The sequence below is a fragment of the Salvia hispanica genome, chromosome 1 (genome assembly GCF_029641045.1).
Source record: "Salvia hispanica isolate PSC_SH4W2 chromosome 1, Shi_PSC_v1, whole genome shotgun sequence".
NCBI lineage: Eukaryota > Viridiplantae > Streptophyta > Magnoliopsida > Lamiales > Lamiaceae > Salvia > Salvia hispanica.
This window is the reverse complement of record NC_142692.1, coordinates 50,944,070-50,968,355: the sequence shown is the minus strand read 5'-3', so window position 1 is coordinate 50,968,355 and position 24,286 is coordinate 50,944,070. Positions and strand designations below refer to the sequence as shown.

At 39.0% G+C, this 24,286-nt stretch overlaps 2 protein-coding genes across 2 annotated transcripts; one reads left to right on the top strand and one right to left on the bottom strand.

Annotated features, from left to right (window-relative positions):
- The first annotated feature begins 16,211 nt into the window (after positions 1-16,211).
- Positions 16,212-19,358, top strand: LOC148934088 (guanosine nucleotide diphosphate dissociation inhibitor 2-like). Its single transcript, XM_089064348.1, has 13 exons — positions 16,212-16,451; positions 16,716-16,778; positions 16,849-16,932; positions 17,002-17,109; positions 17,217-17,389; positions 17,521-17,632; positions 17,749-17,829; positions 17,941-18,003; positions 18,251-18,352; positions 18,489-18,613; positions 18,692-18,902; positions 18,989-19,063; positions 19,141-19,358. Exons 1-13 carry the CDS (start codon positions 16,365-16,367, stop codon positions 19,192-19,194), a joined length of 1,338 nt encoding a protein of 445 aa, XP_088920474.1. The 5' UTR covers positions 16,212-16,364; the 3' UTR covers positions 19,195-19,358.
- A 1,091-nt stretch (positions 19,359-20,449) lies between these two features.
- Positions 20,450-23,492, bottom strand: LOC148934087 (derlin-2.2-like). Its single transcript, XM_089064351.1, has 6 exons — positions 23,189-23,492; positions 22,943-23,042; positions 22,192-22,406; positions 22,020-22,103; positions 21,567-21,620; positions 20,450-20,895 (listed from the first exon to the last, which is right to left on the bottom strand). Exons 1-6 carry the CDS (start codon positions 23,285-23,287, stop codon positions 20,713-20,715), a joined length of 735 nt encoding a protein of 244 aa, XP_088920477.1. The 5' UTR covers positions 23,288-23,492; the 3' UTR covers positions 20,450-20,712.
- Positions 23,493-24,286: the final 794 nt, after the last annotated feature.

The following is a 24,286-nucleotide window of genomic DNA, read 5'->3' as shown; positions in this document are numbered from 1 at the left end:
AAGATGGATTTAATACAAGTTGATGATCAAGTTGAACAAGTATTTGTGTCTCTATGTATATGATAGAGGACAAATTAATTCACCTTGCTTGACAATAATTGGTCATGCATAAATATTTCATAATATTGCTAGGAATTTACATATACGTATGAAATAATGTAAGATGAGATTTATGTAAGATTGAATTAGATTTAGATTTTATGTTATTGTTTGATTGACTGAATTATGCCTAAAATAATTTTTAGTAAGTAGACTCCATATTCAACGAACTTATTCTAGTATAGAAAAGTAGCACGGGAACACACACGATTAATTTTTTCTGCTCACTTTACTTCACAAGTTAAACAATATCTTAAAAACTTGTACCGATCAAATATGATACATCTATTAGGGATCGGAGAGAATGTATATTTACATGTGCAGGTATGTCTTAGCAGTTAGTACTATTATTTTTAAAATCTGAAAGACAAATATAGAATGTTTCTTAATTACGTATGTATATTATAATAACAGTTGATAGAGTTGGATATTTTAGATATTGTGTCCTCTTTGAATTGTTCCGACAGTCGGAAAACAATACAGCGCCAAATAGCAATGACAGGATATCATCAACCTTAGCTTACATTCTAATAGTATTATTTTTAATATTGAGGTTGACTTTCCCTACAAGTCAATGACTATGTTTTACTACTACAAATAATAATAATAGTAATAATATTATTTCATTTTTATAAGTATTGGTGATAAGTTCTTCCAACTCAAGTTGTAAGTCTTCTTTCAACAGGAACCTCCTATACATATGTTTTTTAATTATCTTTCATTTCGTGGACGTGTAGAAAAATTTAGAATGGTACATATAGATAGGTCAATGCCAATTGCCTAACTACTAATCCCTCCATTTTAAGGAAGATGACCCATTCTTTGTATAACACGAGATTTTATGTAGTTTTATTTTGTGTCAAGTGAAGAGAATAAAATAAAATAGAGAATAAAATATATAGAGATAAAAGTCTTCATTTACTAATATGGGTAATCTTAAATATGTCAAATTAAAAAGGAAAGTGAGTATGTTTAGTGACGAATATATTTTTCAGAAGAAAATACGAACATATGATTCGATGTATATTCATTATATATTTCATTTCGTGAACGTACGTGTAGAAATATTTAGATTAGTGCACTACATTTTTTGAAAAGAAAGTATGAATGTTTGTTATTGCGATGACTTGGTATAAACACATAATTAGATTCCTAGACTTAATTATTAAAACCAATTAGCAAACTCACAGTTAAGAGGCTTGGTGTGATTGGTTAATCTATCGAAACTGCACTAGACGTGCATATAAATTATTATATTTTTTTTCACACCTATTTGTTAGTTGTTAAGTGTGTAATAATAGTCAATAGACTTTATATAAAAAGTTTGATTCACACACAGGTCTTTTTATAATTTGTGTCATGCCTCCACTAGCTAGACCTACACGATGTCACATTGTTGGTTAACTAATGAACTACTAGTATAAGTATTTATTTCACAACAAAATTCAAATTAATTGACCATTCCAAAACCCTGTAATCTGAACACCCTCGCTCACTCTTACTACTTTTCTATATATACTGATTCAAAAAATTTAAATATTACTATTCACATGTAAGCAGAAAGTGAGGATTCAAGGTTTTGTCAAGTCTACTCGAATTTGTTTGCAAGTTGAGATTAATATAATTAAGAGAATGATGCACCCTCAAATCGGCCTCAATTGGATGAGATTTGTGAATTTGCATTTAAAATTTTGTTAATTTGGTTTTAGTTTTGATGCAAGTTTTAAAAAATGTTTTAAGTGTACCATTAGACCACGGTTGTAAATTTCTTCCCATCACATAAAAATGATCAAATAAATAAATACGAATAAGCTAGTTTATCTTATTAAAAACTATCAAAGATAAAATTATACAAAATTCCTTTCATGATATTATCAATCTTGTGGCTGTGTAAGGCTAAGTTTTAGAGATTTCCATCTTCCATGATATCAAGTTGGGTCGACTGTGGAAAAACTATGGAACAAAACTATAGACATTTCCATCTTCCATAATTTTGATTGGAAGCTGTGGAAAAATTATGGAACAAAACAATAGACATTTCCATCTTCCATAATATTAAACGGGGACTGTGGAAAAGTCATTAGTCATGCAACAAAACAATAGACATTTCCATCTTCCATAGTATTATTTAAGTGGGGACTGTGGAAAAATTAGGAAACAAAACAATTTTTATGACAAAATCATCTTTGTTTCATTATGTTTGGATTTATTCCGTGTTTGTCCAAAAACACATTCCTTTACAATCAACTAAAAACATATCTACCTTCCTATTTAGGGAAAATTACACAATTTGTATAAAATGTTTCGCATTTTTTTTTAATATCGGTACAAAATATTTATAGTTTGCATAAATAATAAAAAAAAAATTCATTCGTGTTATGTTTTAATACATTCCTTCATTTAATGTATAGACTTGATTAACTCTTTGTCTATTTGGAGTAGAGAATGTTCTATCATTGTTTCATATTGATACAACAAATTCTATTATTGTTTTATGTTGGTACTAAAAATTTTATCATTCTTTCAGGTTTTGTACGTCACGTATCTAAAGAGTAAACGACGTCCAAACACTTAAGAAAGAATGTACTCAAATTGAAACATGAACGAAGCATTCTTATTCCTAGTGCTATTAAATAATGTGGGGACTTTCTGGAGTACTATGGGATTCATATTCGAGATAAGTAGTTATACTACTATTCATGTGTGTGTCTTCTGTCTTACTACATCCGTCTTTAAAACTAGAAATTTATTGAAATGGCAAGGGTTTTAATATACAATTGGTTAAATAAGCAAGAAAAATATGTAAATTGAGAGAGTAAAAAGAAAAATGGGTAAAGCTGTTGGAATCTATGCCCGGTCAATGAACTTTGACCAATTATAATTTCAACGAGATATTTAATTTTGTGAAATTAAATAATATAGTGTCGATCTACGTTCGGAGTAGATGACCGTGGTATATTTATTTTCTCAAATCCGATTCCCGGTGAGTGAGAAATAATTGATTAAAGTTGTGCAAAATTGCAAACTTAATGAGCTATGAGAGAAGCTTAGGGAATAATTAAGAGAGTTAATTATCTTACATTGGAAGTTACAACCTTATTAAACTAGTATTTAATAAGAAGGATTATTACATGTAATAATTATAGTGGACTAAGATGGGCTGTAAGAGCCCACACGCGCGCCGCCCGCTCCGCCGCGAGCCGCGTGGCTTGAGCCTCGAGCCCGAGCCCGAGCCCGAGCCCGCGCCCGCGCCCGTGCTCGTGCTCGTGCCCTTGTCCTTGTCTTTGTCCTTGTCCTTGGACTTGGATCTTGGCAATTGGTCTTTGGGTGGTCTTTGGGCCTGGTCGTGGGCTTGGTGCTTGGGCCTAGTTGCGGGCTTGGCCCAAGTCTAGTGGGTCTAGTTCTTTTTAGACCACCACCGTTTCCACGTCAGCGAGCCAAGCGGGATGCCACCTCGTCAGTATGACGCGGTAAGCCAACGTGGCTGACACGTGATAGTCCACGTCGTGAACGAATCTAGAAGCTTCTAGACTCGGCCTCTCTAGCTCTGAGCGTGTAACGGCTCGTAACGCCCGAACGTTACAGCTCGTAACCGACGACTGTAACGGTCTAGCATTAATAGGCTAGCCATTCCATGCATTCTACACACATAAAACACTAGAAAGCATTCTGCATCATAAGCTCTCTCTCTCTCTGTGCATTGTTCTTCTGTCAAAGCTCTGCCCTCTCCTCCATCCAGTTCGCCGGAGCTCTGTTGATTGCGGTGCTGCTTCATCAGAGACGTAGCCGTTTTATCTTTGGGGACGAAACGCCAATCCGAAGAGCACTACCGGGGCGTATCTCGTCTTGCGGAAAGAGGCCTCCTCGACTCGGCTAATTCCTTTACGATCTATTTGTTTCGAGTTTTCCACTGTAATTTCGTTTCAGTTTCCATTTGTATTTCTTCTTGGATTGTATTATGCCCGACTAGTTTATCTTTTGTAATCCCTAAATCTCCAACAAGCGCAAGACGAGATAAACTTGCCTTTGAAGGAATTTGGACATAACTGAACCTAAATACTTTTGAAACCTTAACACCTTTGCTGGAGATGTCGACTGAATCCAACACCGCCGCTGCCACCAATCCGGCCACCACCACCTCCATCATCTCCTCCACCATGGCGAACACCGGACCAATCCCCACAATGGTCCCTACCCCTGGGTTCACCTCTTCGTCTACATTGTCATGGGGGTTTACGAACCCCTTTGGGCCTACTGTTGGATCATCCTCCAGTGGGTCGGTTGGTTCCACTTTTAGTGGTTCCTTCGGATCCTTCAATGGATCGAGTGTTGGGGCCTTCGGGTCCAACACGGGTACCGGTTCCTTCGGATCTGGTACGACCATGGCGGGCTCTACGCCCAACATGAATGGTGGGGGCTCTATGCCCAACCATGTTATTGGCTCCTTCGGGGGCAACGGAATTGGTTCCTTCCAAGGACCAAGTGCGGCACCTTTGGCACCGAGAATGATGCCACCCGCCGAAAAACCACCTAAATTTGGAGGAGCTGACTTCAAGAGGTGGTATCAAAAGATGTTGTTCTACTTGACAACATTGGGCATCGCCAACTTCCTCACGGAGAACGAGCCGCCCACGCCAAGTGATCAAGAGACAAGTGTTGAGGTCATGGCGGACTATGAAGCATGGCGCAAAGGAGATTATCTTTGTAAAAATTTTATTCTAAGTGCATTAGATGATAGTTTGTACAATGTATACTCCCTTGTAACCACATCAAAAGAGATGTGGGAAAGCCTAGAGAAAAAATATAGTATCGACAATGCCGCCGGTACGGAACATGTTGTAGTATCCAAATTCATGGACTACAAAATGGTCGACTCTAGACCGGTCATGGAACAAGTTCAAAAGTTCCAAATGATCATCCACGGACTCGCGGCTGAAGGGATGAATTTGCCCGACAACTTTGTTCGGTGCATACTTATTGAGAAACTCCCTCCTAGTTGGAAGGACTTCAAGCACTACCTCAAGCACAAGCGAAAGAAGATGAGTCTTGAAGACTTGATCGTGAAGATGCGCATTGAAGCGGATGTGCGCAAGATCGATCAAAAGGCTAAGGGCTTTAGCCCACTTGATGCCAAAGCCAACTTGTTGGAGCGGGGCGGACCCTCCAACAAATGCCCCCGCCCAAATCAGAAAGACAAAGGGAAGGGCAAGCAGCCTGCAAAGAAATTTGAAGGCGAGTGCTACAAGTGTGGCAAAATTGGCCACTTTGCCAAAGACTGCCGCAACAAGAAGAAGAAGCCGGCAGCCCACGTCGTTGAGAAAGAGTTCAAGGACTGGAATGAAGTTGACCTCGTTGCCGTGGTCACTGAAGAAGTCAACATTGTTGACAACAAGGGCGGCTGGTACATCGACACTGGCGCTACTGCTCATGTTTGCTCCTATCGGAGCAAGTTTGCCTCCTACACTGCTGTTGAAGGGAGGAAGATCAACATGGGAAATCAAGCATCATCCGAGGTCCTCGGCATTGGCAACGTGATTCTCATGATGACCTCTGGCGTCACTATCACTTTGAAGGATGTGCTGCATGTCCCGGACATCCGCAAGAACCTAGTGTCAGGATCAATACTAGTTAATAAGGGGTTTAAACTTGTATTCGAGTCTGATAGGTTTGTTTTGTACAAGTTTGGGAAGTCCCTCGGAAAAGGTTATGTAACCGACGGACTTTTCAAGCTTAGTGTGGCTACACGCCTTGTTCCAAAGCCTTTGGCTAACAACAATAATAAAGCATCTACTTCCTCTTATTTGACCGAGTCTTCAAATTTGTGGCATTGTAGATTGGGACATGTAAATTCAAAAGCCGTTAAAAGATTGGTGAACTTAGATTTACTAAAGGCAATTGAAGTGGATAGCCAAGACAAATGTGAAATATGTCTTGAGGCTAAAATGGCTAAGTTACTGTTTCACTCAGTTGAACGAAAAACAAAACCCCTTGAATTAATTCACACGGATGTATGTGATTTAAAGATGGTGCAAACTAGAGGTGGTAAAAAGTACTTTATCACTTTTATAGATGATTGCACAAGATAGTGCTACATTTATCTTTTAAGAAGTAAAGATAAAGCAATTGAAGCGTTCAAAAATTATAAGAACGAAGTTGAGAATCAACTTGGTTGTAAAATCAAAGCGATTCGTAGTGATAGAGGAGGCGAGTATGTAGCCCCGTTTGAGGAGTTATGCAACGCAAGTGATATAATTCATCAAAGAACTGCTCCATACTCACCACAATCTAATGGTGTAGCAGAACGCAAAAATCGAACTCTAAAAAAGATGATGAATGCGTTGCTACTAAGTTCAGGATTACCCCAGAACATGTGGGGGGAGGCTATTTTGACAGCCAACTATATCCTAAACATAATTCCACTCAAAGGAAAAGACATCACTCCTTATGAATTGTGGAAAGGTAGGAAACCATCCTACAAATACCTCAAAGTGTGGGGGTGTTTGGCCAAGGTGATGGTTCCCCAGCCCAAAGAAGTTACAATTGGCCCTAAAACAGTCGATTGTATCTTCATTGGATATGCACTTAACAGTAGTGCATATAGATTTATTGTTCACAAGTCTGAAATATCGACTATTACAGTAGGAACAACAATCGAGTCAAGGAATGCCGTATTTCTCGAAAATACATTTCCTTGCAAGGACAAAGAAGAAGTCCCAAACAATTCCGAGACAAGAATTAAAGATGAGGCCACTAGTTCTAAAACAGTGGATGAAGCCACTAGTACTAAATCCGCGGATGAAGAGCCTAAATCGCGCAAGCGAGTGAGGCATGATCCAAGTGATGCAGTACTAAGACGTGGTAGTAGGGTCAGAACACCAAAAACATTTGGTCCTGACTACATTGCTTTTATGTTGGATGAAGAGCCAACGTCAATAAAAGTAGCATTCGATGGCCCAGACGGGTTACATTGGAGAGAAGCTGTTAAAAGCGAAATTGACTCAATTCTGCTAAACCACACTTGGGTGTTGGTTGATTTGCCCGAAGGTGCGAAACCTTTAGGGTGCAAATGGGTGCTTAAAAGAAAATTTAAGGCCGATGGAACAGTGGATAAGTATAAAGCCCGATTGGTAGTAAAGGGTTTTAAACAAAAGGAAGGACGTGACTTCTTCGATACCTATTCACCTGTAACGAGGATTACATCTATCCGAGTGCTTCTCACGATTGCTGCATTGCACAATCTTGAGATTTATCAAATGGATGTTAAGACTGCGTTTCTAAATGGTGAACTAGAGGATGAAATCTATATGGAACAACCCGAAGGGTTTGTAGTGCCCGGACAAGAGAAGAAGGTATGCAAACTGGTTAAGTCCCTCTATGGATTAAAACAAGCGTCGTTGCAATGGCACTTGAAGTTTGATAATGTGATGTTATCAAATGGGTTTAAAATCAACGAGTGTGACAAATGTGTCTATATTAAGAGCACTGATAACGGGTACGTTATAGTGTGTCTCTACGTTGATGACATATTAATCATGGGTAGTAATACTCAAGTGATTAACGAGACAAAAGCCATGTTAAAGAGAAACTTTGACATGAAAGACATGGGTCTAGCCGATGTAATTCTTGGAATGAAAATTCTAAGAACATCCGATGGAATCATCTTAACCCAATCTCATTATGTTGAGAAGATATTGAAGAAATTCAATGCCTATGATGGCGCGCCAGTTAAGACTCCAATTGAACTCAACGTTCACTTGAGCAAAAACAAGGGCGAACCCGTTGCACAAGAAGAATATGCACGGGTCATTGGGTGCATTATGTACTTAACTAATTGCACTCGGCCGGACATTGCTTGTGCCGTGAACAAGTTGAGTCGCTACACGAGTAATCCAAGCAAAGAGCATTGGAGAGCTCTTGTAAGGGTTTTGAGATATCTAAAACATACTCAAAATCATGGGCTACACTTTTCGAGATACCCCCCGGTACTTGAAGGGTACTGTGACGCGAATTGGATATCCGACAATAAGGACTCACTTTCAACAAGTGGATACGTCTTTACTATTGGGGGTGGTGTTGTCTCATGGAAATCCACGAAACAGACATGTATAGCCCGTTCAACTATGAAATCGGAATTCATAGCTTTAGATAAAGCCGGGGAAGAAGCCGAGTGGCTTAAGAACTTCCTTGAGGATATTCCAGGTTGGTCTAAGCCAGTGCCACCAGTGTTGATTCACTGTGATAGCCAAGCCGCTATCGGGAGGGCGAACAATGGCTTCTATAACGGTAAGTCTCGACATATTCGTCGACGACATAATACCGTAAGACATTTGATCACAACAAGCGTGATTACAATTGACTATGTGAAGTCAATAGATAATCTAGCGGATCCGCTAACCAAAGGGTTAAACCGTGATCAAATGAATAAGTTGATAGAGGGAATGGGTTTGAAATCCACAAACCAAGGAATTGTCATAGTGGTAACCCAACCATGATGATTGGAGATCCCAAGAACTTGGTTCAATGGGAAAACTAAGCTATGAGAGTTCGTGAGAAACACTCATCGACATCTATTCCCTAGAGAGCAATAGAGTGTTTGAAAACTTGCCTTGTGGTGAGGATAAGTCTATGAATTTTAATGATTTCTAAGGATCTCAAGGAGATTGAGTTCTCAAAGAGACCGAGTAGGGCATGATCCTCGAGTAGGAATCACCTATGTAAGTGTGAAGTGTGGCCGCTTCAAATTACACACTTATGAATCCAAAGTGGTGTCCAAGGCCGCAAAGGACACAAAACGTGAGAACGGATGAGGTTGAGGTGTTTAAGTGTTAACACCATTGTCTCGGTGCACGCCGTGGGGGACTAGTTCAAAGCATCGCGCTACTAGGCCGCCTGTGTATCCGATGGCGTTGACTATGGAAGGTTAAAAGCTAAAAGCTACCTATCCTTATGCTTATATACCTCTCGAGGGTTGAGCTTGTGTCTGCATGCATTTGCATTTGGCTATTTCCACTCATGTGGGGGATTGTTGGAATCTATGCCCGGTCAATGAACTTTGACCAATTATAATTTCAACGAGATATTTAATTTTGTAAAATTAAATAATATAGTGTCGATCTACGTTCGGAGTAGATGACCGTGGTATATTTATTTTCTCAAATCCGATTTCCGGTGAGTGAGAAATAATTGATTAAAGTTGTGCAAAATTGCAAACTTAATGAGCTATGAGAGAAGCTTAGGGAATAATTAAGAGAGTTAATTATCTCACATTGGAAGTTACAACCTTATTAAACTAGTATTTAATAAGAAGGATTATTACATGTAATAATTATAGTGGACTAAGATGGGCTGTAAGAGCCCACACGCGCGCGCCGCCCGCCCGGCCGCGAGCCGCGTGCCTCGAGCCTCGAGCCCGAGCCCGCGCCCGCGCCCGTGCTTGTCCTTGTCCTTGGACTTGGATCTTGGCAATTGGTCTTTGGGTGGTCTTTGGGCCTGGTCGTGGGCTTGGTGCTGGGCCTAGTTGCGGGCTTGGCCCAAGTCTAGTGGGTTTAGTTCTTTTTAGACCACCACCGTTTCCACGTCAGCGAGCCAAGCGAGATGCCACCTCGTCAGTATGACGCGGTAAGCCAACGTGGCTGACACGTGATAGTCCACGTCGTGAACGAATCTAGAAGCTTCTAGACTCGGCCTCTCTAGCTCTGAGCGTGTAACGGCTCGTAACGCCCGAACGTTACAGATCGTAACCGACGACCGTTACGGTCTAGCATTAATGACGGCCATTATGGCCGTTGACCCCCTGCAGTGGACTGAGCCTATAAATAGGCTAGCCATTCCATGCATTCTACACACATAAAACACTAGAAAGCATTCTGCATCATAAGCTCTCTCTCTCTCTGCATTGTTCTTCTGTCGAAGCTCTGCCCCCTCCTCCATCCAGTTCGCCGGAGCTCTGTTGATTGCGGTGCTGCTTCATCAGAGACGTAGCCGTTTTATCTTTGGGGACGAAACGCCAATCCGAAGAGCACTACCGGGGCGTATCTCGTCTTGTGGAAAGAGGCCTCCTCGACTCGGCTAATTCCTTTACGATCTATTTGTTTCGAGTTTGCCACTGTAATTTCGTTTCAGTTTCCATTTGTATTTCTTCTTGGGTTGTATTACGCCCGACTAGTTTATCTTTTGTAATCCCTAAATCTCCAACAAAAGCTAAGTAAGAGAGATGAAGAGAAAAAGTAGTGGAATTAGTGTTAGTGTCTTAGTGGATTATGGGATCCACTTACTAATATAAAAAGTTTAGAAAATTTTTATATTTAAAGGACGGACCAAAATGAAAATAATTTCTATTTGTAAGAAACGAAGTTAATTATGTGTTCGTTTACTATATGCATGCAAAAAAACGTAACACTATCAATATCCATTATTATTTTTATTAATTATATACGTAAATTAAGCTTTAAAATAATATAAAAATCAATAATTTCACTAAACAACTTAAAATAAAAAATGGAATAAAATTATGTGGATCATAGATGTGGCCGAGTGTGCTTAGATTTTCTTTTAACTAGCTAGGTCTTGTTGGAGTCAGCTATGTTAGAGCATCCACTCCACGGCCGGGCCACGCCAGAGCCGCGAGCCGCGGCTCCCTATAGTGACGGGGATGGATGGGCGGCCGTGGGGAGGGGGGTGCCCACGAGAGCGCCACGATCGTGGCCCGGCCGCGGCTCTTGGGCGGGAGCCGTGGCTCTCCTATTGTAGTGGCCACGGGCCACGGCTCTCTCTATTTTCTGATTTTTTTTTTATTCTACAAGTATACACATTTTTTTACCTCATTCCTACACAAATTCTATAAATATATCCATTTTTAATTAAAATATACACAAAATGAAAAAAATAAATTATTTGGTGGCTTGGGCATGTCCACTATAGTGTAAAACATGGGCGTTGGCCCGGCCAACTATAGTGGACACTTTTAGCATCCATTGGTCGTGAAGATAGTAGCCTATTAAAAAAATATCGAAAATATAGACGTTGGTTATTTTTATTTTTTCAAATCAAATGTCTAATTTTAAAATTACAAAAAATTAAGTGTGTGATCACATGTCGACCACATACTCCTATTAGCCATCCTTTTGCATGTTGATGCGGGTTGGGCCGGCATGCTTGGCATGTTTCAACACTGTACACAACTGCTAAGGACCAACGGAAATCCTACAAACACAACGGAAATCCTGAAATCTAAACCATTATATTTATCATTAATTCACCTAAACAAAACAGGAGTACATAATACAATCAATAATCAATATTAATTAATCATAATAGTGTTGACCTAAAAAAATTGAAGAATTCATATGTGCCAATGCCCAAAACCAAATTCTTTCTACCTAATTCTCATCCTTAACAATTGTGTTGCAAAAACTCAGAAACTAAGAGGATCCATAATAGTAAATAGGCTAGCCATAGGCTAGCCTGTTTCTCCTCCTGCCACATCATCGAGTACTAATATTTCTCCTGCCACATCATCAAGACAAGCAACTGGACAAGCAATAGGCTAGCCACATCATCAGCACTATTAAAATAAACAACTAATAAATTTACGAAATTAAACACAAAATGCGAAATTAAACGTACATTAAACCAAAATAACTATCGCCGTGCGATCCTCCGCGCCCACAACTCTTCAATTAAATCCTTTTGGAGTTGTATATGCGCATCCACTTGGTGCATGTCGGCATGTGCCTGGAGGCGGTCGGCTTCATCGTGAGGTACCCCCCTTCGTACGTTGGGGGTGGCCACGCCGTGGCTTGGACCGGCTTCATCGTCATTGGCCCAATTAGTCAGTTGTACACCTTCATCTTCGACTATCATTTTGTGCATGATAATACATGCGTACATTATAGAAGCAATGCAGCCGACATCCCACAAACGCGTTGGACCCTTAATTGCCGCCCATCGAGCCTGTAGCACACCAAATGCGCGCTCCCCGTCCTTGCGCGCCGACTCATGTCGTTCCGCAAAGTAGGCCTTCCTGTCCTCATTTGCACATCTGATCGTCTTCACAAAGACGGGCCACCTAGGGTATATCCCATCCGCCAAGTAGTAGCCCATATCATGCCGGTTGTCGTTGGCGACAAAACTGATGGCCGGACCGACGCCCTGGCACTGCTCGTTGAAAAGGGGCGACGAGTTGAGGACGTTGAGGTCGTTGTTCGACCCGGCTACCCCAAAATACGCGTGCCAAATCCACATCCGGTAATCAGCTACGGCCTCGAGGATCATCGTGAGATTCTTTCCCTTGTAGCCGGTGGTGTAGAAACCCTTCCAGGCAGCGGGACAGTTCTTCCACTCCCAATGCATACAATCTATGCTGCCTAACATCCCCGGGAACCCATGCTTCTCCCCGTGCATCTGCAACAGATCCTGACAGTCTTGGGGGTTAGGGATTCGAAGATACTGTTCCTCGAATATTTCAACGACGCCCTCACAGAAAGTCTTCAGACACTTCAGGGCACTCGTCTCACCTATGTGGAGGTACTCGTCCCACATGTATGCTGCCCCTCCGTAGGCTAACTGCCTAATTGCCGCAGTGGACTTTTGAATAGGGGTGTGGCCGGATCTGCCAGTCGCATCGTGCCTAGGGGTGGGTCGATACGATATATCGTATCGAAAACGTTGTATCGTGTATCGTATCGAAAATATCGATATGAAAGAATTTCATATCGTTATCGTATCGAAAGTTTCGATATATCGAACTTTCGATATAAAAAAATTTCATATCGTTATCGTATCGATATTTCGATATATCGTTAAATATCGATATATATCGAAAATTTCGATATATATCGAAAATAAAATATCGATATTATCGAAAATTTTCGATATATATCGTGTTTTCGATGTAAAACGATATATCGCGATATAAGGAAATTCATATCGTTATCGTATCGAAAACTTACGATACGATATCGTATCGTATCGAAAATTCGATAATTTTTCGATATTTTTCAATACGATACGAGCGATATATCATTTTTTCGGTATTTTTCCCCAGCCCTAATCGTGCCTGAAGCGGAAACACAGCTATCGACGCTCCAAAGCGTCAGCGATACGCATAAACAGCTCCATGCGCATTCTAAAACGCCGCCTGAACGTGTTGGCGTTAAACCGCGGTCGCTCTGCGAAGTAGTCGTCATATAGCCACTGATGTGCAGCTGCGTGATCCCGAGGAATCACTACTCGGCGGTGGACTACGGATGGAGGTCGAGGTATCACCGGCTGCATAGCCCTTTGTAGCAGCTGATCTATCTCATCCTCCGTATAGGCCTCCAATGCTTCGTCCATTTGCCGTTCGTACTCCTCATCACTACTACCACTACTACCACCCACGTTACTCATTTCGCGTTGTTGTTCTTGTACAAAAATTAAGAGAGAGAGAAAACTCCTTAAAACAAGTGGTGCGAATGAAAATGACTTGAAAATCGCATTTATATAGTGTTTCGAAAATTTAATTAAAAAAAAAGTTTGTGCTGGCCGATCGCCAGCCTACAATGGCGGCGAGCGCATCGGCCAGCGCCCGAGAATCGGCGAGCGCTCGCCGAAATTCTCGCCGATTGCAATAGTTCGGCGAGCGGACCGGCTAGCGCTGGGTATCGGCTAGCCGGCCGCTCGCCTATTACTGTGGATGCTCTAACAGCTAAACACACGTACATCCAACATAAATATTAACTTTATGAAATCAATAATAGACAAATAATAGATGAAGTACAATTAAAACAAAAAACATGAGTGTTAGCATATCATCATCATCATCAGTGGCGGATCCATGATCTAGAAATGGAGGGAGTGGAATATATAGTATTAACTTGGTTTAGTGTGGATATAGCTATTTTTTTTTGGTTGTTTGGAACGACGAGAGAGGCAAATGAAAAGGACGCACCCGAAAAGCCCCCTCCCCCCAAAAAAAAATCCCGCCAGTGATCATCATCTCGATTAAAAAATCAAAGACGAGAAACAGTTTTGCATATAAAAAGGCTGCCCAATAAATGGCCTAATGGGCTTATTAGGGGTGGTTCGGTACGGTATACCGTACCAGGAGTGCCATACCGTATACCGTACCGAAAGTTACGGTATGACAAAAACCATACCGATACCGTACCGTAAGTTTCGGTATACCGGAGTTCGGTATACCGGAAATTCGGTATGGCAGTTTTCCATACCGTTACCACACCGTGTTATCGGTATACCGTACCGCATTTCGATATACCGTACTTTTGCGGTATACCGAACTGCGATGTGGCATTCCGATATACCGTTATACCGTGTTTTGCGGTACGGCATACCGTTATACCATTATACCGTGAAAAAATCTATTATATCCAAAATATTAAAAAAAAATCTAGTTTTCAACTACTTCAAAAAATAGGGTTCCCAATTTTGATTCTTTTATTTTTTGTATAATAAAAATTCTGATTTTTTAAAATTTAGTTTAAATATAACATATATAAATATATATTTATATATTATATATATATCAATCGGTATACCGGTGTTACACCGGTATACCGAAGCATCGGTATATACCGAATCTTCGGTATACCGGTATATACCGGCATACCGAATCTTCGGTATACCGCGGTATGGGAAATCTTATACCGTTACCGTACCGATCTCTATCGGTAAGGTATCATACCGTACCGAAAACTACGGTATACCGAAAAAGGGCATTTTCGGTATTTTTTCGGTACGGTAAGTCCGGTATTCCGGTATTTCGGTATAATTCCCCAGCCCTAGGGCTTATGAATGGAGGTCAAATATTTTACTAGTACTATCTTTATCCTGATCTCCCAACTCCCAAGTTTTCCAAATAATTGGTGGAATGATGCACTAATAAGATTAGACCTATTTTTTCATTAATACATTTTTATTTTTATTTTTCTTATTTTATTAATTTTGTAATAACTCATGCTATTTCAAAAGTTCCTATCACATAACTGAAAATTTTACAACTAATTTGATAATAAAACTCATGATATTTCAAAAGTTCCTATATTACATAATTGAAACTATTTTAAAATTTAAAATGTTTTATGCTCAGCTACCTGTAAGAATATCCGCGGTCTTGCATTATTGTGACACTTACATACATGGGTATTTATTTCTGAAAAAATCCTCTTTCAGATTTTATTTCATTTAAAGAAATTAAAATGAACCAAACAAATCGAATATCTATAATATATTAGTGTTACGATAAAGTGAATATGCTTTTAAGTAGTTGAGTTACTGGATAACTTATTTAGGCAATGTAAATAAGAGATTAGGTGGCAAAATGGGTAGCGGGTAATGAGTAATTCCTATTTCGACTCGCTACCCGTCGGGTATTGGGTACTCGCTATTCGTCGGGTATTGGGTACCCGCTATCTGATGATAACGGGAAACGGAATGGGATCGGGTAGTGTGTTTTAGAATTTTGCAGCCCGCGCGGGTATACCTGTTAGTTCCGATAATACTCGTTATTATTAGTATTAGTCATATTCTATCTTATAATATTCTCTCCGTTCAATATTAATAGATGTGTTTCAAATAGTTAAAGTGGAGAAAAAAAAGTAAATAGTTAAATAATAATAGCCAATACACATTCATTTTGAAAAATTAAAAATAAATAGTTAGAACGAAGAAAAAAAAAAGTAAGAGAGATAATAATGTAAAGAAGAGTATTTATATTTGTATTATACTTCTAAAATGAGTTAAGAAAATGAAATGTCTCTATTAAGAGGGAATAGTTGGAGTACTTTATATAATCTAAGAGTTCTTTTAAAACATTTTTATATTCCAACGAACGTACAATTGAAAACTAGCTATAGAGTGTTCCCTCACTTTTATTCTCAATCTATTCAACATTTATCATCGATATTAATAAAGTAAATTAGGAAGTATTGACGATTATTATGGTTTTCAAATTTTTTATTAGGATTTCGAGTCGGGTATGGGTACCTGCAATGTCGGGTACGGGATATCCGACACGGGTATCGGGTAATCCCGGTATGTTGCATGGCGGATATTGAGATAATAAATTTGGCTAAAATCGGGTGCAGGTACCCTCGGGTAACCATTTTCGCCACCCCTTATGCTCAATGTTCTTTTTGATAATTTAGTTTATGAAAATAGGAGACTGCATAAAGTCATGTTTGAAACGAAAGGAAGAGAATAGGCCTAAAGTTTGAAGAAGAAAGGCAGCAGTTTGATTGTTAAATCTAGAGGTGAATTGAATTAAGATGGATGAAGAGTATGACGTGATAGTCCTGGGAACTGGTCTCAAGGAATGCATCCTCAGCGGTCTTCTCTCCGTTGATGGCCTCAAGGTTTGCTTTCTCTTATCCATTTTCAGATGCCCAGCCATAAATATAGTACTAGTGATTTTTTTCAGTCTCTATTTGCTATAACTTGAATCGATTGTTTTAACCTGCTGATTTTTGATAGTATGTTTTGTCAAATTAGTCTGTGCACTGCGAACTGATTTTCTATCTTAGCTTTATTGAATCAACACAATTTTGAATCACAACTTCCCTTATCTCTGAATGAAACAACTTGTTTTGACTTCAATCTCTTCATCTCCTTAAATATAGGTTCTGCATATGGATCGTAATGACTATTATGGTGGTGAATCCACTTCTCTTAATCTTATCCAGGTAATTTCTTTCGTTTCTTATTCTGGCATGAGATATTTGAAATTTTGGATTGATTTCCTCTTTCACTCAGTTGTGGAAGAGATTCAGAGGAGGCGATAATCCTCCGCCACACTTGGGCGCTAGTCGAGATTATAACGTCGACATGATCCCAAAGGTTCGATGCTCGACTTACTTCGTAAACTTCAAAATTGGTTGCTGGTAACGGGTAGTCACTTCAATGCAGTATATTATGGCAAATGGTGCTCTCGTGCGAGTCCTCATCCACACCGATGTCACTAAATATTTGTCGTTCAAAGCTGTTGATGGCAGCTATGTGTACAACAAAGGAAAGGTATATCTTTGTTGTGGTGTTATGCATGTGTTTTATGTTCCATTTTCCTATATTTTTCTTTATTTGTTCACCTCACTTTTGATTTTTCGGTAATATTGATGCAACAGATTCACAAGGTGCCGGCAACTGACATGGAGGCACTAAAATCACCCCTAATGGGATTTTTTGAGAAGCGGCGTGCCAGGACATTGTTCACTTATGTGCATAATTATAATGAAAGTGATCCTAATACACATCAAGGAATGGATTTGACACGAGTTACTACTAGGCAACTCTTTGCGTATGCCTCTCCCGAAAACATTGCATTAGCTGTTTAGCTTTTATTTGCATTGGACAATAGCTATATGTGAGATGAGGTTACTTCTTTTGCATTCAACCTTGTCCGATTCTAATATCTTGAACTTCCGACAGAAAGTATGGTATCGATGAGAACACTGTGGATTTTATTGGCCATGCAGTAGCGCTCCACAGAGATGACTATTATTTGGACGAACCAGCACTGGATACTGTGAAGAGGATGCAGGTTATTATTTTTGTCCTTCCCAAAATTAGTTCTACTTTGGGATTGTTTTTGTACATCTTTATGTTGCAGTTTGAGATATATGGTGCTCATTTGACGTGCTTCCTATTCTATGGTAGCTTTATGCAGAGTCGTTTGCACGTTTTGGTGGTGGATCGTCTTATATCTACCCGTTTTATGGCCTTGCAGAGCTTCCCCAGGTCTTCCACTGACATTGCATTTCCACTCTTTTGCTTTATATCTTAGTTTCTGATTCTTAAGGTCCTCTTCCCCCTTGTTGCTGATAGCTCTACTTGAATTTCTGTCCTCAGGCATTTGCTCGTCTCAGCGCTGTTTATGGCGGGACCTACATGTTGGATAAACCTGATTGCAAGGTATTAATATAATTCCATTATGATGAATATCTGGTTGAGGAAAATATAAATTGGGATGGAATAAAAGTTCTCTCTCAAGTATTGGTGGTTTTCCAAATAGATTAGTCTTGGAAGTCAAAATAACAAGATGAATTTCTTTCATCGGAATACTTAGAATTAGGACGTGCACATAAAGAGGAGTAGTGTTGGTTGTAGGAATAGATATCATGATGTGAATCTTAACACGTTCAATCAATGTATTTGTCAGGTAGAGTTTGATGAGGAAGGCAAGGTGCATGGTGTTACATCACAAGGGGAAACAGCTAAGTGCAAGAAAGTTGTGTGTGATCCTTCCTACCTTCCCAACAAGGTACGTTATCTTTTTTGTGTTCAAGATTGGACTTGTTCAAAATAAACTCTTCTCCAACATTTAAAAGCTCGCTCTGTTATGGAATACCGATCTTTGTATTGCAAGCACATCTCTATGTTTATAAAGAACAATACAGGTTAAGAAGGTTGGTAAAGTTGCAAGAGCCATTGCTATCATGAGCCACCCAATTCCTGATACAAATGATTCTCACTCGGTGCAAATTATTCTACCTCAGAAGCAGTTGTGTCGCAAATCAGACATGTCAGTAAGAGAATCTCAAATGAGTGATGATAAATGTTAAACTTCTATTGCATCTGAGAGTATCTTGTGTAACTGCAGGTATGTCTTCTGTTGCTCTTATTCACACAACGTTGCTCCAAAAGGGAAATATATTGCATTTGTCTCAACCGAAGCAGAAACTGATCACCTGGAGACTGAACTGAAGCCAGGTACTGATCTACTTGGGCATGTAGATGAGATTTTCTTCGAGACATACGACAGATTCGAGCCAGTAAACGAGCCTTCTCTGGACAATTGCTTCATATCAACTGTAAGTTGTTGTGGATGTTCTTCTTACTAGACTGTTGTGACCATTTTTACACTCACAAGCTCGCTGACTCAAACTCCGAATGTCAGAGTTATGATGCTACAACTCACTTCGAGTCCACTGTCTCTGATGTTCTGAATATGTATACGTTGATCACTGGAAAGGTGAGAACCACAGAAATTCGGCTTGCTTAGTTAGTGATATTTCTCACTGAACCACCACTTTTCTTTCTCTTTTTCAGGTTCTCGATCTTGATGTGGATCTGAATGCAGCCAGTGCAGCTGAAGATAGATAAAACTTCATAAGCTATATTGTAAAATATTAACTTGATAAAACTTCATAAGCTATCTTGTAAAATGAATGAAATATTATTCATACATATCAAAAGCATTAGGTTATGTAAAAGACATAATTATAGAAAATATAAATCTCATTCAAAAATTAATTATGATCTACCAATCAAGATGTATACACATTTTTATGTGATCCTATTTGATGATAACATTTGAAAATTACCAAAAATTATTTAAGGTTACATCATGAGTTGGGAAAAGCCAAAATCCCAGTTTTAGTACATAGAAGCAGCCTGAACAACATGGCCAAGAATGATGAATTACATCGAAAAGCAAACAGTCATGAAACCATTTCAAATGCTTTTGAAAACAGCAAACAGATAAGTAATAGCTTCGCCTGCGCATCACAAAAACTGAATGCACTTTCATTAAAATTGTGAAAACCATATATGAAACTTCTTACCTCCTCGATTACTTTTGTGGATGAGTCTGCTTCAGGGTAAAGGTTAGCCCATACGTCATTATTGCTGACATTAGATTTCAAGCTTCCTTCGTATGGGGAACTGTTTGCATTGACCAACGAGAGCAGTTAACAGAAAAATTCTACGTATGCCTTCTGGTGTCCTCCTCGTCCCGTAATACCAGAAATTTGATCTTGCCTTAGTTGATATGGATATTACTTCTAAACGTTGAGACGCTTCATTTTTTTTATTGAGTTTCTTATCTTTCTCTAATCATATCTATCATTTGCTTTCTAATGCAGGCTATGATTTAGATGCATCACTAGATGTATTGGACCATCCAGTTTTGAATGTAATCTACTACACGGTATGGATATCCTCTCTTGACGATTGAGCTATACTTGTAAATTGTAATATACGTTGCCGTTCTGCAAAAACAGCTGGTTGAGATTCTTCCTTCAGCTCTGGTTCTGTTACATCTTGCCTCCAAGAAGAGTACCATCAGCATAGTTGATGCATGAAAAGCTCATATGCATCAATTTCTTCGCAAGACCGAATTGAAGCCTAGAAGTAACTAGATTTATTATCACTCTGGAATGGCTCTGCTCATGAGATTTTACTGAGAAGCTTGCCATTTTTATTGAAACTTAGCCTTTCTATTCGCATAGTTTTGTAGTTGCTTTTATCATTTTAAGTTTTAATAGTTGTGATCATTTACAACAACGCATATCCCAATAAGAAATATGTGTAGGTTTTACTACTAGTTTATAAAATATTTACAAAAGGAAGGGAGCTATTTGAGCATGAATCATGGGCCCAGGAAGAAAATTATTAATATTACATGAGCACAAAATGGAGATATACAGATAAATAACATAAAAATACTCCTAAAACTTGATATCTTTTATAGCAGAACATCCTTAAAAACTCATCATCTTGCTACTCTAGGGGCTAATTTGCTAAATGTGAGACAAACAATGTCTAACACTATATTGACAAGGGACCTGAAACCGAGTTGATACATTCGCTCGATGTAGGACACACCATTGCCTCAGAATCTCACCGAGGTGGAGCGTCGTCCATTGCTGGAGCAGCAAATCTTACAGCTGCAGGCCTGGCCGCCACTACAGGCTCGTCAGCAAATAATGATTGTATTATTGCTGGCGTTCTCAGGGGTCGTCGGCCTGTCATTTTGGGATATACATCTTCAAGAAAGTAGTAAGCATGGCCTGCTACCACTCCCTGAGCCAAAGAAATGTCTCTGTAAATGACACATGAATGCCTTGCAATCCTCATAGATACGAGAAGAACACGAAAGGCTGTATAATTTTCAATGTGAATACACACATACAAACTTGTATGTACACCAGCACATTTCAGCATGCATTAGTAAGGAAATATGTACTGAAAACCTAGTTGAGACATATATTGTGGTCGTGGGGAGTGATCAATTGCTAACTTTCTTAAGTTGCTAACTTGCTAACTCATCAACGCAGTGTATTAAAAATGTCAACACAATGACATTAAAATGTCAACACATAATTTTGTTGAACTTCAATATAATATGTTGATATTATGTGTTGACATTTTGATGTCACTGTGTTGACATTTTGATGTCACTGTATTGATGAGTTAGCAGAGTTAGCAATTTAAATAGTTAGCAATATAACACACCCCTTGTGGTCGTTATATATATATAGTCCAATTAAATACTGATAACGCAAAGAAAATGCAGCTTTTAGCCCAAGATAAAATATACAGAACCGAGTTGAATATATCTCTGTCACACAGATCAATGTAAATTCTCAGCTGATGGTATGTAGTCCAGATTAATATTGCCATGAACCAGAAACATTAACCTAAATGCCAGACCATTATCAAGATGAAACTTAATTTACAATATTAAAACATACCAGAAGATCCACCCAAGCACTAGAACCAAGAAGGACAGAAAATCCAATAAGCACCTGTTGCGGCCAAAATCAGAAGTCACAAAAATATCAGTATACAAGACATGTGAATAAATAATCAATAGCAAAAAGATGTTAAAGCGTGCAATGGCCAGATTACAAGTCCTAGTGCATATAACGTGCTCATCAAAAGTGTCATACATATAGCTTATATAGCAGACGTGACGAAATTACAGCCAAAGTCTTATTCCACAAAAATTTCGTTAGTGATCAACTGATCATAAAAAAAAGTAGAAATGAAAATACCTACATATAGACAATATTGCAACCGTTTACCAAGCAAGAAAGCAAAAGAATTTTTTTCATATTTCATGAAGTGGACCAGAAGATACTAAAATATCTTCACGGTACAGGGTAACACCACAAACAGTGGCCAGTGAATGGAAAGACGCTTACCCATGGCAGATATGCAGCTGTGAAATTAAAAAGGCCCAGAAAGCTCATATGAATAAATGGGTTCTGCTTGCTCCACACGTATACCTATAATAACAGGAATAATAAAAGATCACAGGAAAGCTATGACAAAATTGTTAAATTATTACTCCTAATAGCATAACATGCAACTAACCATCATAAAAGTTAGGGAATTGCTAAGGAAGATAAACTTAGCAAATGACGCTGAGAAATAAGGGATCATTCCTCCAAGAAGTACTATCCCAGTTAAAACAGCTGCGCCAAACAACAACATGTAGAAGAAATCTGCAGACTTCCTCCGAAATGTATTCTCTTCGAGAAGCTTGCAGTATCGAGCTAGAAAGAACATGTGAAACAAGAAGTCCAAATCTGTCGAGAAAGAGGTTAAATTGTGTTACTTAGTATAAATGATCTACAAAGAAGAAAACCATCACCTCCAGCTTGAAAATTTTCCCCCTAAAGTTACCAATGTAATTATCATATCTAAAACCTGAATTTTCAATCATATCAGCCGTACATAGAGAACTCGTGACTCGTGATAAGGTAAATTAAAATGATGATGGTGTACCAATCAACTACGTTTTATCATCAAATCAATAACACATGGGGCATGCGCATACTTCCATACATGAGTGCAATGCAATCAAGCTACATAGAAGTAAAGATTGCATCAAAAAATTGGCCAGATTACAGGGTACCATCAAGGCCTTATTATATCTATATATGGACTCATACAAGTCTACTTTAAAAGTATGGTAAAAGCAATGATACTCCTGAATTCGGTATGCTTTGGAAATTTCTTAACTAAGGCACTGAATCATAATATCATATCCATTCATCAAGAGAGCAATACCTAACCTACTCACCAATCAGTAAAAACTTTAAGAGCACAGAGAGAGTATTACCCAAGTTGCGGAAATACAGAAAATTGGTGACGATGCGCCAGATTTGGTATTGCTTCAACACAAGCTTGGGGTTCAGATAAAGATCATATGGAGTTATTATCTGCAAATCGCAAGATAAAAGAAACTCCACTCAGCCAAATGCCCCAAATAAGAAGTTCTATTATCATAGTATGTAGCAACAAATATAACCAATGAAATTCATCTTAATATATAATTTAATCTATAGGAGAAGGAATACAGCATTACATCGAGAGAGCAGGCGATGGTAGTGAGAATAACAGCTGTGAGGTAGGAACGCGTAATGATAGGCATTTGCTTGTACCACTCCTCAACTGCTTGCGCCATCGTGTATATGTTTTCAAATTGATCGCAATTAACCAATTAACAAAACGCAGAAACGAGAAACCTAGCCCGATTTTCTCCGGCAAAATTGGAGAGGTAAAAAACGCCGGCAAAGGGTTAAAAACCAGATAAGCAATGCAGTAGCAGCGAAGGGGCGGCTTGTATATGTATAGATTGTTTTGTTTGTATGTATAGGTGTGAAACAGAGAACAAACTGAAGACCAATAGGATGCTAGCTTGAGTGGTGCTGGCCAATAGAATTCATATAATTGGTGGCGGTGATGTCACTTTGGCGGGGACGTTTTTTAATTGTAATCCTCAATTGTAGTAGTATAATTTTACCAATTGATTGGAATTAGACAGACAGATAATTAAATCAGATTAAATTCTAAGATTGGATAATAGTAAATGGTTTAAGTGGCGATTATTAATGATGTGGCAAAAAATGCCCAAACATTTGGCCCAAATTGTAACTCAAAATCAGTACTACTATCACAAGTTCACTTATCCGCCGCCAACGTCCGCCCCTTCCCCGACCAATCATTTCTCTACACATATACATACGCACACGACGCCGGCGCGGGCCTCCCACGTCCCATCCGACTACCTCACTTCTTCTTATCCTCCTTCAACCTCCATGGAAACATATTTGAGCTTCAATCCCAACTCCAAACCTTGTGAAATTAAGGTATCATCTCATTCAAATCTCTTCAATTGATTTATTGGATAGTTTACATGCACTGAAAATTAAATATTGATATGGATTATGTTAGAACCGAAAATTTTAGTGTTCATAACTTTGAGCATTCCGATTTCTTGGGTTTTGTTGAAATTGAGCATAGAAATTTGCAATTAGGATTAGTTTATGATTTATGTGCATGAATAATGAGTTAAGTGTGGAGTTATGAGTGTAAGAAGTAAGGACTGTTGGTTTTAAAAAGAAGAGTGAACGAACTACAAAAATAGTCATTGACAATGCGTTTATCTCGCCATTAATCCTTG

Bases quoted from the DNA above. Each gene is read 5' to 3' on its own strand.
- LOC148934088 (XM_089064348.1), top strand. From the start codon at position 16,365: ATGGATGAAGAGTATGACGTGATAGTCCTGGGAACTGGTCTCAAGGAA. The intron at 17,830-17,940 runs GTCTTCCACTGA...TTCTGTCCTCAG, and splicing joins GCCTTGCAGAGCTTCCCCAG to GCATTTGCTCGTCTCAGCGC. The intron at 18,004-18,250 runs GTATTAATATAA...TGTATTTGTCAG, and splicing joins TGGATAAACCTGATTGCAAG to GTAGAGTTTGATGAGGAAGG.
- LOC148934087 (XM_089064351.1), bottom strand. From the start codon at position 23,287: ATGGCGCAAGCAGTTGAGGAGTGGTACAAGCAAATGCCTATCATTACG. The intron at 22,407-22,942 runs GTAATACTCTCT...CTTTCTCGACAG, and splicing joins TCTGTATTTCCGCAACTTGG to ATTTGGACTTCTTGTTTCAC. The intron at 22,104-22,191 runs GTTAGTTGCATG...CTGTTATTATAG, and splicing joins ATTCCCTAACTTTTATGATG to GTATACGTGTGGAGCAAGCA.